Consider the following 14607-nt stretch of genomic DNA (forward strand, 5'->3'; position numbering starts at 1 on the left):
TTGGACCCACAGTGGAAGGATTTATCCCCACCTGCATATGTTAGAACTTTTGAGTAGAAAAGACCAGAAGCCATGTGGTCAGGGTCGCCTTTATTCCCTCTGTATCTTCCGGACCACTTCTCTTCCACTCTCATGTAAAACCCTTGTTCCTTTGAGGCTCCGAGCACTCAACTGATCTCCCTCTCCATGTTGCTGTCTCCTGACCCCCCAGCCAGGCTCCCTCCTTTTCTGAGGACTATGGCACATGGCTCAAGCCTTCCTTTTGACCCTAAGCCCTGTCCTATCCCTGGTGTCTTCAGGATCCACAAGGGTGACCCTCGTAAGACACTGGCCCCTCACTCCGTCACAGCCCCCCGGGATCTTGTAAGCACTCAGCACTGCTCCTCCTCTTGTGACCGCAGTCTCTCCCACAGAGATCTCCATGATCCCTGGGCTCTTCCAGTCTCTCAGCCTCTTCCTGAGCATGTGCGTTTTTGCATTTTGGTGATGTTAAATCATAGGTTGCCCTGTAGCACCTACCCTGGTCAGGGAAAGGTCTTTAGGCCATAGCCAAGGTGACCAAGTCATCCTGGTGCACCTGGGACTCTTGGTTTTAAAATGGAAAGCCTTGCATACTGGGAAGCCCTTCAGTCCTGGGCAAACCAGGACAGTTGTTCAGCCTTCTATTAGCTCTGACTTGCCCAAATTCTTGCCATAAAAAACTCAACACAACAAAATTACAGAGCATAAACTTGGAGGAAAGAGAACTTAACTGAACTTCAGACTCTCAGTTCTTCAGCTCCCATCCCTTTGACCCTCAAACCAGCATCCATTTTGTTGGGCCCTCATTTCCAAGTCAGACACTGGGCCAACTTTAACTACAGGAAGTGGCCTTTATGGGCGGCCTAAGGGGAAGCCAGCCTACGTCAAACTCCACAGCCCCAGGCCTCGGGCCCCTGCCCTGCCTTTCCCCTCACTCCTCCAGCATTTCCTGCTTCTCTCCACATGTTTTCTGTCATCACCTTCTGCTTACCTTCTCCCATGGGTAGGTGCTCGCTCGTTTGATTCTCAGGCATTTTAGAACCGTGAGGTGGCAGCTTGTGTTAGTTTCCTACTTCTCTTGTACAAATCTCCATAAACATAGTGGCTTAAAACAACACATTTATTCTCTTACAGTTCTGGAGATGAGAGATCTAAAATGGGTTGGAAGGGTTGCATTCCTTCTGAGGCTTTGTGGGAGAGTCCATTCCTTGCCGTTCCCAGCTTCTAGAGGTTGCTGCATGCCTTGGCTTGTGACCCCACTTCACTCCAACCTCGTTTCTGTCATCATATCACTTTCTTTGACTTTGATCCCCCTGCCTCCCTCTTAGAAGGACCCTTGTAATTACTTACATTGGGCCCACCTGTATAATTCAGAATACTCTTCCCATCTCTAGATCCCTAACTTCATCACATCTTCAAAGCACCTTTTGTCACGTAAGGTAACATATTCACAGCTTCTGAGAATTAGGATGTGGACATCTTTGGGGGGGCCTATCACACAGCTCTTGAAACTAGAGGGGTCACCTGCTTCAGCTTCAGTTTTCAGGCACAAAAAGTTTTCTTCCCCTCCCAACAGCCCTCTCCCCTTTCCTTGGGGATGAAGTAGCAGCAGAGATCCAGGGAAGGGTTAAGGGATTTCCCAGAGGTTATGCAGCTACTCTAAGGGCAAATGGGGAGTACAGCTCTCCTTCTCACCATGCTAGACGGTCTCTCAGAAAGCTGAGAGTCACATTAAAATGGAAAAAAAACAGAAACGAAAAACTAAATCTGTGTGCGTGTGTGTGAAGAGGTGTCAGTATTGAGTAAGAAAAAAAAAGTGCCCAGCAGTGTGTATGATATGGTCTCATTAGCTTAAACAAGAGCTGCTTGTATATGCATTAAATTTGTGGCAGGAGACACAGGAAGCTTGTTATCTCTAGAGAGGGGAGTGGGGGGACGTAGAGGTATGTTTTACTTTATACACATGTGTGCATTTATTGCTTTTATAATAAAAAATGAATACTGAAATGGGAGTCAAGATCCAGAGAAAAAGGAGAGAGTTCAGTTTTAAAGAGTTCTTAACTTGAAATTAAAGGGACACATGATCTGGAAGACAGGCTGAAAGCAGACAGCAGGAGGGAGGCCGTGTTCATTTTGGCCAACATATGTGGCAGCCTTGTGGGCCTGTGTGGGGATGACTTCATTCCGGTTCCCAGCTCCTTGGGGGCAGATTCTATTATTATCTAGGAGCAGAGCATCTCAAAAAAGATCTGTGTAATGTCTTTAGGTTAAAAATCCAGAGGAAATATGGGAAACCACAGGAGTCATCATCTGATGTTATTCCCTTTTCTTTGTGTTCTGAGTGTAATTCTGTGAACTTGTGGCTAGAGCCTTGGACTATTCTGACTTTACAGTGTAAAGAGAAATTTAGGAAATCCGTATTTCTGGATTAGTCTGAAGCAAATATGTTGATCCACTTTTTCCACGTTCTAAGGAAATATGCTGCGTGTACTGAGGCTTATAAAAGTGAGTTTCCCAGCAAAGTAATCTGCTTCCGGCTGCTCTTCCATGTGTGGCCTGTGGTATCAGAAGGAGCAGAAAGCAAACTTGCCTTTCATTTCCTCACCCCTTCCTCTTGCTAGAAAACTGTCATAATAAGCTAATGCCGCTGTAGCAGATTCAGAAATACAGGAAAACAAGTCATCCATAACCCCACCACCCAGAGGTAGCCACTTTTAATATTTTGATGTTTTCATGTTTGTGTGTGTATTTATAAGCTTACTTGGGACTTTATAGCTTACGTTTTCACGTCTGTGTATGTATTTATAAGCATACTTGGGATTGTAGTAGGTATAGTTTGAGTTTAGTTTGTTTTTTGTATGAGTCTAGTTTTAATTTAACCCAATGGATTGAATACCTCCTCATGTCATTTTACAGTTCTTTTTAATGTCAGTATTTAAAAATTATGATTTGGAACCATATAGTATTCCATCATAAAGGCTGTACCATAACTTAACCCTTCCAACTTTTAATTCAGGAATTCACGCATTTTTGTTTGTGGCTAATTTATGGTTTTGGGGCAATTCAAAAATCTCTGACAGAGTGAAGTAAGTCAGAAGGAGAAAAACAAATACCGTATGCTAACACATATATATGGAATCTAAAAAAAAAAAAAAGTGGTCATTGAAGAACCTAGGGGAAGATGGGAATAAAGATGCAGATCTACTAGAGAATGGACTTGAGGACGCGGGGAGGGGGAAGGGTAAGCTGGGACAAAGTGAGAGAGTGGCATGGACATATATACACTACCAAAAGTAAAACAGATAGCTAGTGGGAAGCAGTCGAATAGCACAGGGAGATCAGCTCGGTGCTTTGTGACCACCTAGAGGGGTGGGATAGGGAGGGTGGGAGGGAGGGAGACGCAAGAGGGAAAAGATATGGGGACATATGTATATGTATAACTGATTGACTTTGTTATACAGCGGAAACTAACACACCATTGTAAAGCAATTATACTCTAATAAAGGTGTTAAAAAAAAATCTCTAACGCAAGTGAGGTAATGTGATTATAAATGTTTTCCTTCCATCCAGGTGTGTGAGGGTTTTGTATACATCCCATCCCATTCTACCTTGGGGTAGAATCAGACAGAATGAGTTTTTAAAAATTAGCTTTGGATAAGTTTTCTTCCTTGATTCCTTTGATCTTCTACCAAATTGTGGCCATCACAAGACTGTATGTTGATGTAAAATTTAGTAAGTTATTCAAGATCATTTTTTTAAAAAATATTTATTTATTTATTTATTTATGGCTGTGTAGGGTCTTCGTTTCTGTGTGAGGACTTTCTCTAGTTGCGGCAAGCGGGGGCCACTCTTCATCGTGGTGCGCGGGCCTCTCACTATCGTGGCCTCTCTTGTTGCGGAGCACAGGCTCCAGACGCGCAGGATCAGTAGTTGTGGCTCACGGGCCTAGTTGCTCCGCGGCATGTGGGATCTTCCCAGACCAGGGCTCGAACCCGTGTCCCCTGCATTGGCAGGCAGATTCCCAACCACTGCGCCACCAGGGAAGCCCCCAAGACCATTTTTAAAATAGTTCTGTTTTCGTATTTAAGACCTCTCATATGTCTTTGAACTTGTGTTCTGTATTTACAATCAATTTCACAGTGTTCATTTTCAGGGAAATTTTAGAGCGTGTTCATGCTGGGGTCATTTTTTCATTGCCTTATGGAGCAACAGGAATGACGCTGTTGCATAATTTCACTTTATGAAGTTACATGGCTTGAATTCTTGTGTATTGACCTCCACGTTCTACATTTTACTTTAGGTTCCTGTGTGCACTGATTATAAAATAAATAGCAAAACTCTTCCCTGAAAGTTGAGAGGAAGCCACTCTTGATGAAAAGTTCATCTTTGTCTGAAGCCAGTATTACAGATCATTTCCAAGGCCCCAGAGATAAACCCATCACACCCTCATTTTACAGAGGAGGGCACAGGCTCAGAGGACACATTTGTTTACCTCTAATTTATAAGTGTGCCCTCCCCTCAGGACTCATTTTCCTTTCTGAGAAGTGACAGGGCCGGCGCCCCATGTCGGCCTGCACGCTTGCTGTTTGGACCTTGGGAGCCCCTGGGCTCGAGGCGTGCAGAGCAGAAGCGCCTCTGAGCCCAGCACCTCCCTCGACTGTTCATCAGCCTGGCTTTGCTCTGTCTAGTTTCTAGATTGGGCTTCTAGTAAAATTTTATCTATGAGAGAAAGTGGAAGCAGGCAGGGGGAGGGAGCCTTGTGCAACTCAAATAGAAGTTTGAAAACAACTGCTCCACATGACTGCCCAACCCCAGGCCCTGGGCAGGGAGGGTTCAGCCCTGCACACAGGACACCCTGCACAGGGTGCCTGGGGATGATGCTGGGCACTGCTTGTCGAGTTGCTAAGGTCTCTTTTGGCTCTAACTTGGCACCCCTCTCCCTGCCAGGTGGTGGCTGAGCCAGGTGAGGGCGGGTTTCTTGACTCTTGGTCTAAAGGATCCATTGCTCTGGCTACATCAGGAAGTGGGAGGGATCCAAGGTTGGGGTGTCTTCTGGACCAGGAAGCCTTTGTCACTGCCTCACCTAGTCCTTGATTTTCTAAAGAATCACAGCCACCTGCCCAGAGTTTACCCCACGATGGGAGGTATTTATCTGTTCTTAGAGGCCCAAGTGTGTGTGTGCATAAGGTCCTTAGCCTCCCTGAGCCTGTTTCCTTTTCGGTAGAAATGGAGATAAAGCCCGTGACCTCAGGCAATGTGTAAAGCTCTCAGCCCGGCACCTGTCACGCGGGAGACACACAGTAAATGATGGATAATGGCAATGGGCATTGAAAGCCTTCAAAAATGTGCTTTCCGTTTAACTCAGCAATGCCACAAATTGGAATTTATCTGAGGAGGTAATGCAATGCAAGGGTATCACAGTGGCGCTGGAGCAAAGTAAGTGTCCACTGGTTGGGAATTTTTAGTTAATGGTATATTCATAAGTGGAATGTTCTGCCGTCATTAAAAATGACAGATAATTACATTTGACATTTCATGGCCCTTCCATTTCAGAAGCCCTCTTTCCTCCAGGTCATGTTGTTTCCAGTGTTTTGGTCCTCAGCCCCTAGTCCCCACCTGTACATTTTTGATTCCTGGCCAGCCAAATATTGTTAAGCACTTTAATTTGCTTTCCCTATTAAACCACAGCACTCCCCATGGATTAGGTCATGTCTTCCGTTTTACTGAATAACGAACAAAAGTAAATGGTAAGAAACTAATTTCCTGCCTCCCCCTTCCCTACCCCAACTCCTATGCATCCTTCAAAACCAGGTTCCTGGGCTTCCTTGGTGGCACAGTGGTTGGGAGTCCGCCTGTCGATGCGGGGGACATGGGTTCGTGCCCCGGTCTGGGAGTATCCCACATGCCGCGGAGCGGCTGGGCCCGTGAGCCATGGCCGCTGAGCCTTCGCGCCTGGAGCCTGTGCTCCGCAACGGGAGAGGCCACAGCGGTGAGAGGCCCGCGTACCGCAAAAAAAAAAAAAAACAGGTTCCTGTGACGTCTCCTCCGATGGTTGCACCTGCAGCAGAGTCAGCCATGTTGCTCTCGGCTCCCCAACACCTCTGTTAGCTACCTTCTCACTACACGGCAGTGGTTACCTGTGTGCTGGCCTGTCCGTGCCCTGCAGACTGTGAGCCCAGTAAGAGCAGGAACTGTCTTCTTCTTTTCTGTACCCAAGCATTTGGCACATAGGAGGGAAACATCATTCAAGCAGTAGACAGTTACTAGCCTATACTTCTAGCTCTATCCCTCTTCTTGAGTTCCAGCCATGGCTTTCAGTTTCCAGCAACTACCCTACCTGCACATCATTCATAAGAAAGAGCGCTTACCATCTTAATTCCCAACCAGCTCCTTTCTTTCTTTTTTTTTTTCAATTTTATTGGAGTATAGTTGATGTACAATGTTGTGTTAGTTTCAGGTGTACAGCAAAGTGATTCAGTTATACATATATTCATTCTTTTTCAGATTCTTTTCTCATATAGGTTATCACAGAATACTGAGTAGAGTTCCCTGTGCTATACAGTAGGTCCTTGGTGGTTATCTATCTTATATATAGTAGTGTGTGTATGTTATCCCAAGCTCCTGATTTATCCCTCCCCACCACGTTTCCCCTTTGGTAACCATAAGTTTGTTTTCAATATCTGTTAAGTCTGTTTCTGTTTTGTAAATAGGTTCATTTGTATCATTTTTTAAAATTAGATTCCACATATGAGTGATAGCATATGATATTTGCCTTTGTCTGACTTACTTCACTTAGTATGATAATCTCTAGGTCCATCCATTTTGCTGCAAATGGCATTATTTCATTCTTTTTTATGGCTGAGTAGTATTCTATTGTATATATGTACCACATCTTCTTTATCCATTCCTCTGTCAGTGGACATTTAGGTTGTTTCCATGTCTTGGCTATTGTAAATAGTGCTACAGTGAACATTGGGGTGCATGTATCTTTTTGAATTATGGCTTCCTCCCCAACCAGCTCCTTTCTGAATTGTCTGTTGGGGTTTGAGGCATCGCTGTGTTCTCAGCCACAGACTCTGGAATCCTCCCTTTATCTGCCCTATTTCCCCGCCCCGCCCTCCCATCCAAGAAGCTGCCTTTCTGAACCTTCTCAGAGCTGCCCCACCTCCACCTTTAGTGGGTATAACTCACCTGGAGAGCATGTGGAAATGCAGCATCCTGGCTCCATCCCATGGATTCGGACTCCTTGGATCAGGAAACAAGTGAGGCTCCCACTGCCAGTGCTAGCAAGTTTGCGCTGATAAATTTAGGAGTTGGTTGGCAGCTGAAGCAGAGATGATGGATTAGGGCTAGAGAGAGGTACAGAAGAAGAAGAGAAAGGGGCTGAAAAGTTAGGTTAGCCCACCAAAACCTGCTGCCTAGGATTGCTGCAGTTGACTGAAATTTAGTAATCACTGAGCATTCCCTTTATCCTTTCAATAAATATTTACTGGGTACCCACTGTGTGCCAATCTGGAGAGTAATAGCTAACATTCATTGAGTGCTCCCTTTGTGCCAGGCTGGGATAGTTGTCCCAGCAACCCCATGAGGGAAGTGAGGGGGCAGGAAGGTGAGCGGAGGCTCACGGTTGCACAGCTGGTGTGCGACTGCGCAGGACTGTGACCCGGAGCCCTGGTGACCGCTCTGTTGCAGTGAATGCTCCAAGGAGATCCAACAAGACAGCACCCCATCCTCCTGCCACTTACCTTCTAGTAGAATTTCTTAACAGGCTATCATTCTATTCTAGTAAGTTATTATTATAGAAACCAGCTAGCCGTGTTCATCATTTCTTTTTTTTAAAAAGAAAAAGTTAAATCCTGAAGGCCTGTTTCATCAGAAGGCAAAGGAGAGAAACCACATCTGTCCTGAACCAAGCTCCCACAAATGAGTTACAGAGCATATTCTACTCGTTTCCAGTTTTCTGGGTTTTGTTTTTACTTTCTGGTATTTAAAGTTTTTAAAAACTCTTTAATTCAGCAGATGTGAGATTTGGCAGATAGAAACAGGATAGAGTAGGTTGGGAGTGAATCTATATATGGGAAGAGAAAATGTAGTAAGAAAAAATAATTAATAGTTGGGATGTGTTCAAATTCATGCTTTGCAAGGAGGCCCTATTTTGGTTGGTGAGTCATCTTTTTTTTTTTTTTTTGGTAAGAGTGACATTAAATGGCTATGATTGTCCTAATGCTGAACTGGGGGAAGTAGCACTAATTTGATATGAAGTTTCAAAGTAAAATACTAACTAGAATATGCTCACAGCTCTGAGCTGGTATAGGCTTGTGTAAAAGGCCTATAAAAAATCAGAAAAATTCAGTCTGTTTTTAAATTGCATTCAATATGTTTTTGTGAAGAATGTTTCCATAAAAGACTAACATGCTGTTGGTGGCAATAAAGAATGCAGTGTCTTCGCAGAAGTGATGGCATAATAATTGCACACTCGTGTAGCACTGTATAGTTTAGCAAGTACTTTTTTTAAATTTTAATTTAATTTAATTCTTTTTACATCTTTATTGGAGTATAATTGCTTTACAATGGTGTGTTAGTTTCTGCTTTATAACAAAGTGAATCAGTTATACATATACATATGTTCCCATATCTCTTCCCTCTTGCGTCTCCCTGCTTCCCACCCTCCCTATCCCACCCCTCTAGGTGGTCACAAAGCACCGAGCTGATCTCCCTGTGCCATGCGGCTGCTTCCCACTAGCTATCTATTTTACTTTTGGTAGTGTATATATGTCCATGCCACTTTCTCACTTTGTCCCAGCTTACTCTTCCTCCTCCCCTTATCCTCAAGTCCATTCTCTAGTATGTCTGTGTCTTAGCAAGTACTTTTTACAGCGTGGGTTTTCACAGAGACTTTTAACCTGTTCACTCATTTTTATTTCATCACAAAGAAATGGGGCAACTAAAAGAAACCAGGACTTCTTGGAGAAATAAATGCCTGCTTCCAGGGCTAGGGCAGGGAGGGAACATGAGCCCGCAAGAAGATGTGCTCCGAGGATGATGGGGACCTGTTGGAAGGTCTCAGGAGCCTGCCTGATAGGACTCCCACTGAGCAAACCAGGGACGAGTTGGGCATCAAAATAAATAGTAGTAAAGGATCATAACTTCTTGAATAAAGTGAGAGTCCATGAGTCCCTTCTAATGTAAATGAATGAATAAATACATTGGGGAAGAAGGAGCACTCCTCTTTATATTAGAAAGTCAACGAAAAAATGCAGAAGGAATGGTGGAATTAGAAAAGTCACCACTTACCAACCATCATAATAATTGGTTCAGGCAAGAATCATTAATGGATGTTAAAAGTAGGGTATTCAAGTTTGAGGAGTATGGTGATGTTTATGTACTCTCAGAGTACATCCCCACAAAGTACTTTTTCATGACAAAAGGCAAAATGGTAACTGTACAGTGGAGAACCCTGGCAGACACCACCTTGACCAAATGATCCGGGTAAACGTTGCTGGTGATGGGACTAGCAGACAGCAGGTGCCTCCTGATGGGACAGGTGTTCGGGGCAGGACCTCAGCGCTAGTCTGTGGTGTCCCTGCCAAACGTGCATTACCCAAAGCTAATCTTGAGGAAGCATCAGACAAGCCCAGGTTGGGGAACAAACTAACTAGAGATGAAAGAAAGCGACCAGTGACTGCAACACGTGATCTTAGGTTTTCTTTTGCTATAAAGGTATTGTTGGGACAATGGAGAGCATCTCAATAAGGTCTACAGATTAGACATCGTATTGTTTCAGTGTCCGTTCTCTGACTTTGATAGTCATACTGTGGTTATGCAAGAGAATTCCTTGTTTTCAGGAACTACACACTGAAGTGTTTAAAGAGAAGGAAGGGAAGAGGGGAGGGAAGAAGGAAGGAAGGACTTCCTGAGAAGGGGCGCTGTTGTCACAAGGGTTAAAGCACAGAGTCAGCCCCTCAGCCCAGGCTTCAAGGGAGGGAGCTGGGCACTTCCCCAGCGAGCACCAGCAGCTCCCTGGGAAGGCCAGAGCCGGTGCCTTGCCTCCCTCCACCCCTGATGTCCTGTCTGTACCAAGACACCACACCTTTCCTGGGGCTGTCCCCTGGCCTAGAATGCCCCCTTCCCTCCTCCCCACCTGCCCAGAAAAAGGCCCAGCTGAGAGATTTAGAGGAAGGAGAAGCAGAGGTGGGGTTAGGAGCCCGGCGCAGCCTCTAACCGGAAAGAGAGTGGCGCCGCACAAGGGGGCAGAAGCCACGTGACCCCCACCTCAGTTTCCTCACCTGCACAATGACAGCATGGACCGGATGGTTTCTGGGGCCCTTTCTGCTACTTCGCATGAACTTGTCTCCCTCTGACAGCCTCTCCAAAAGCCCCCCAAAAGCTCTCCCCTGGCCTCAGGAAAGAGGCTGTGATCCCAGCCCCTGAGAGATTGATTTTTGGAGCACCTGCCTGAGGTATGTACCTTCTGCAGATCATGTGTTCAGACCTGTGGAATGTTGCGTTGATCTCTGCCCGCCCTGTGAGTTTTCAGTAAATCCACAGTGTACTGTTTGGAGGGTCAGTCAATTTGCTCTTTCCTGCAGCACGTGGATTGGGCAATTACCATGTCCCAGACCCGTGCCCGGCATGGGGGGGACCAGTGAGGAAACACAGGGCCTGCTGTTGAGCAGATGGTGCACGTCCTGGCACCTGATAGGACGGTTTCTGTAAAGTCACTTGTCCTTGTGACTGGAAAGTGGTAGGTTAAAGAACCAGAAGCCCCCACTTTGCTCCTGGTCAGTTGTATGAACTCGTATTAGCCGGATAACCTCTGTAAGCCTCAGTCTCTTCACCCATTCAAAGGGAATAGCGATCTCATTCCACTTCCTACCTGCCCGCCTTGCAGAGCTGTGGCCCTTCAGTGGGAGAGTTCTATGTAGAGCTTTGCAAATATGAGGCAGTCCTGTCCTTAATCCCTCAACGTGCATATATGGAAGTGCTTTGAAAAACAGGGTCATTTTTTATTGAAGTATAGTTGATGCACAATATTATATAAGTTATAAATGTAGGGTCTTAAACACAGAGATAATGGCAGCGTGTCTCTACCTTCTCCTGAGCTTGAAAGAGAGAGCATCGTGAGGGCAGTAGGGTAAAGCGCAGGAGAATGAAGCACCGATGGCTTCCCTGTGCCAGCTTGTGGCTCAGACCTGGTCCTTGGTCACGGGATTGAGTGTGTCTTGTCCTTGCAGTGCACCAGGTGGCCGAGCGTGTGGAGGCCCTGGGGCAGTTTGTCATGAAGACCAGAAGGACCCTCAAAGGCCACGGGAACAAGGTTCTGTGCATGGACTGGTGCAAGGATAAGAGGAGGATCGTGAGCTCCTCGCAGGTACGTCACACCTGTTGGGTGATGGTGGGCACATTTCTCATTGTAAGCTGAAGGGAAAGAGCCGTCCTTTTCAAAAGACCCTCTCCGAATGTTATGTCTCTGCCTGTTCGCCAAAGGACATGAGTTACCCCATTAAGAATTCTTCTGGCATACTTGAAAACTTCACTAATTTGGGTAGATTTGGAATTAGTAATAACTGAAATATTATAAAGTCTATTTGACAAACCATTCAAAAATTTTCTTCCTGAGTCTATTTCAAGGTCTTATTTGTAAGTGAAACCATTTATAAATTAGGGTTTTTTTTCCCTCCAAGTTGAGGGCGTAAGTGGTTGAAGTGCCATTGTGGCTTCTTTCAGTTTAAGAGTTCAGCAGTTTTTATGCCTTAAAGAACAAATATAAACTATGTATTTTGTGAAGTATAATTTTTTCATTCATTTTATATAGTTGACATGGTTTATTTCACATCTTATGTATTAGTTATTAAACTGCTACATAACAAATTACCCTCAAGTTTAACAACTTACACAGTGAATATTTCATATCTTACATGGTTTCTGAGAGTGAAGAATCAGGAGCAGCTCAGCAGGATAGTTCTGGCTCAGGGTGTCTCACAAGGTTTCAGTCAAGATGTTGGTCAGGGATGCAGTCATTTGACAGCTTGGCTAAGGCAGAAGCTCACTTCCAAAATGGCGCACTCACATGGCTCTTGGCTGGAGGCCTTAGCTCCTCACCGCGTGGACCTGTCCATCGGGCTGTTCGCGGCATGGTAGCTGGCCTCCACCAGAGCAGGAGAGGGAGACAAAGGCAGAAGCCGTGCTCTCTTTGATGACCTGGCCTCAGAAGTGACATTCCTTCCCTTCTTCTGCATTCCACTGGTCACACAGACCAACACCGATACAATGAGAGAGGGGCCTGGACAAGGACATGTCTTTCAGGAGGCTAGCTACCACTGCTTAGTGCTTTTTATGTGTATTTTGATGTTACATTCGTTGAACATAAAACCATAAACTGAAGTCATATATTTTTATGGCCAGTTTACTGCCCCCCAACCCCTGCCTCTGCCTTTAGTCCAGCTTTTTCAAAGGCAAATTTGGTTTTTATTTATAACCCTTTTAAGTATCAAAACTGTACATATTCTAAATAATCCATGAGTTCTAATATCTGTGTCGGTACTATGTTTGATAGGACAGGTGTTATTAATCTGCTGTATTACCTACAAATCTAGTATATCACGTTGCACTTGCTTTTTTTATGTTCATAAAAAAATTAATATATCAGTTATGTATTTAACTGGAAAAAAGAAAAGGTTTTCACCCCTACCACCCTGTTACAATCATTATTATCTTAGAGCATCTCTTTCTAGACTTTTTTCCAAAGGCTCCTTTTTTCAAAGTGGTTGTTGAGATGTACATGTTGCCGCCTAGCCTTTTAGACTTTTTTTTAATCCTTAAAAGGATGCCATATGTTGGACTTTCTGTCACTCGTGTACCACTCTTACTAGAGAGGGTGGGAGAGGGGGAGGGATGCTTCAGCACTGCTGACTGACTCTATCCATCCACCTCTACTGCAAAGGGAGTTGGAGAGGTGGGTGGGGGAAAGGAGGAAGGTGGGAAACAGCAGAAGGGCTCTGGAACAGACTTTGAGTGACTCAGAGCAGCCTTTCTCCCTTAAAAGGCAGGAAATTAATCTGCCTGACTGAGTGGGTTGGGGTTTGGGGTGGAGGCACAGTCTCTCCAGGTACGTAGGCCCCTGGTGTAAATGTCTGTGCTCACGGAGGGACCACATTTAGTTATGAGACTGCTTTTAGCTTCTTGGTTGCCTTTCTCTCTCCAGAGCGCACAGTAGGTGGGCGGTGGAGCAAGGCAGGCGGGCTGTGCGGTGGAGGAAGCCTCTGAAGGGAACGCTGACTTGAGTGATACACTGAGTCTCTACCCCCCGCCCCGCCACAGCCCTCTGTTCTGTTATCTAATTCACCCACACAGCATGTATGGGCGTTTAGTCAGAAAAATTAGATGCACAAATGTGCTTAGGAGTCCTAAAAGGCCCCAAACCACCGACTTTGCCTTTGATCACAGCCTCTCAGCCCCACGCACCGTGAATATGGAAATCTTCCGTCAGATCAAGTGAAGCAAGCAGCTGTGTCACTTTCGTTACTCAGACCTTGCTGATGCCCCTAAGTGGCATTCACCTCAATCACCAGATCTGGCTCCAAATGGCTTGAGTGATTAAAAAAAATCAAGCCTGCGGTAGAGGCTGCAGATTCTCCATCCCTGAGGATGTGGGGGGGACCCACGTGCTGAAGGAGGTCGGCTCAGCCGTCCTCCTCCACTGCCAGCGGGAGCCTGGGGGCCCAGACAACCCTTACACCACGTTCTGGGTAGATGACTGCGCTGCAGCGACTGGGGCTTACGTGGGTTTATCTCTGAAGAGTTTGCGTTACAAACAGATGGCATCATATCCCTCCCCACACCCCCTACTGGGGCTGCAGAGCGATTGCAGTGAAAGTGGCCGTGTTGTCTGTGGCATCGCCCAGAGCTCACCCTCCACAGGGAGTGCTCTTTGTTTCCGGAACAGCTGCCCACGGGGGTCCCCACCATCAGAGGTGTGAGTCCCATGTTGTTTTGCAGGGTGGGTGGGGGTGAGGCTGTGATGTCCCTGAGCACCTGGGGGAGTCAGACTGATGTCAGGCCCACCCAGTCCCCCTCCACAGCTTCCACGCAGGGAGGGGGGCGAAGGGTGGGGTGGGGCTCTTACACGGTCCTGCAGGGAACGTGGACTCAAAGGCGAATGGTAGGGAGGACAGGCTGGGGAGGTGGGGTGGGGGGAGGGTGAGGAGAAGGACCATTAGTTACTGTCAGGCATCTGAAGGTAATTTCAGCTTTACCTTATCCATGTATAACTTACTGACATTTGGGGTACGATGGTGATGTCAGTTTACCAACAATTCGTGCTTGGTTTATAATTGGCATAAAAGAAGTGTCTGAGTGTTGCTTTCTGTCATTGTGTCTACACAAAGGATGCAAGGTTGAGAACTGAGACTTGCATCAGGCTGGAAAGTGCTGTCGCCACCTACTCCCATTTCTTCAAGGATGGGTTGGAGGGTCTTGATTGTCCAGATACTTGCTCTGGCTTTCCACTTGGCACTGCCCAGCTGGACTTGGCTTTCCATGAGGTTCTCAGCAGTTAATGTGTTAGGGCTTGTTGACAGTTTTTGA

General features: G+C 45.9%; 1 protein-coding gene across 3 annotated transcripts in view; it reads left to right on the top strand.

The window, feature by feature from the left end:
* GNB5 (G protein subunit beta 5) overlaps nt 1-14607 on the top strand; it is a 47412-nt gene that overhangs the window by 2314 nt on the left and 30491 nt on the right. For all 3 annotated transcript variants that reach the window (XR_009531806.1, XR_009531807.1, XM_060097331.1), the window contains exon 2: nt 11256-11392. Coding sequence is in view for 1 of the 3 variants with exons in the window: in XM_060097331.1 (XP_059953314.1) it covers nt 11256-11392 (137 nt within the window). In the remaining 2 variants the exon portion in view is untranslated. The remainder of the gene's footprint in view (nt 1-11255; nt 11393-14607) is intronic.

Source organism: Mesoplodon densirostris, chromosome 4 (assembly GCF_025265405.1).
Source record: "Mesoplodon densirostris isolate mMesDen1 chromosome 4, mMesDen1 primary haplotype, whole genome shotgun sequence".
In the NCBI taxonomy this organism is placed as follows: Eukaryota; Metazoa; Chordata; class Mammalia; order Artiodactyla; family Ziphiidae; genus Mesoplodon; species Mesoplodon densirostris.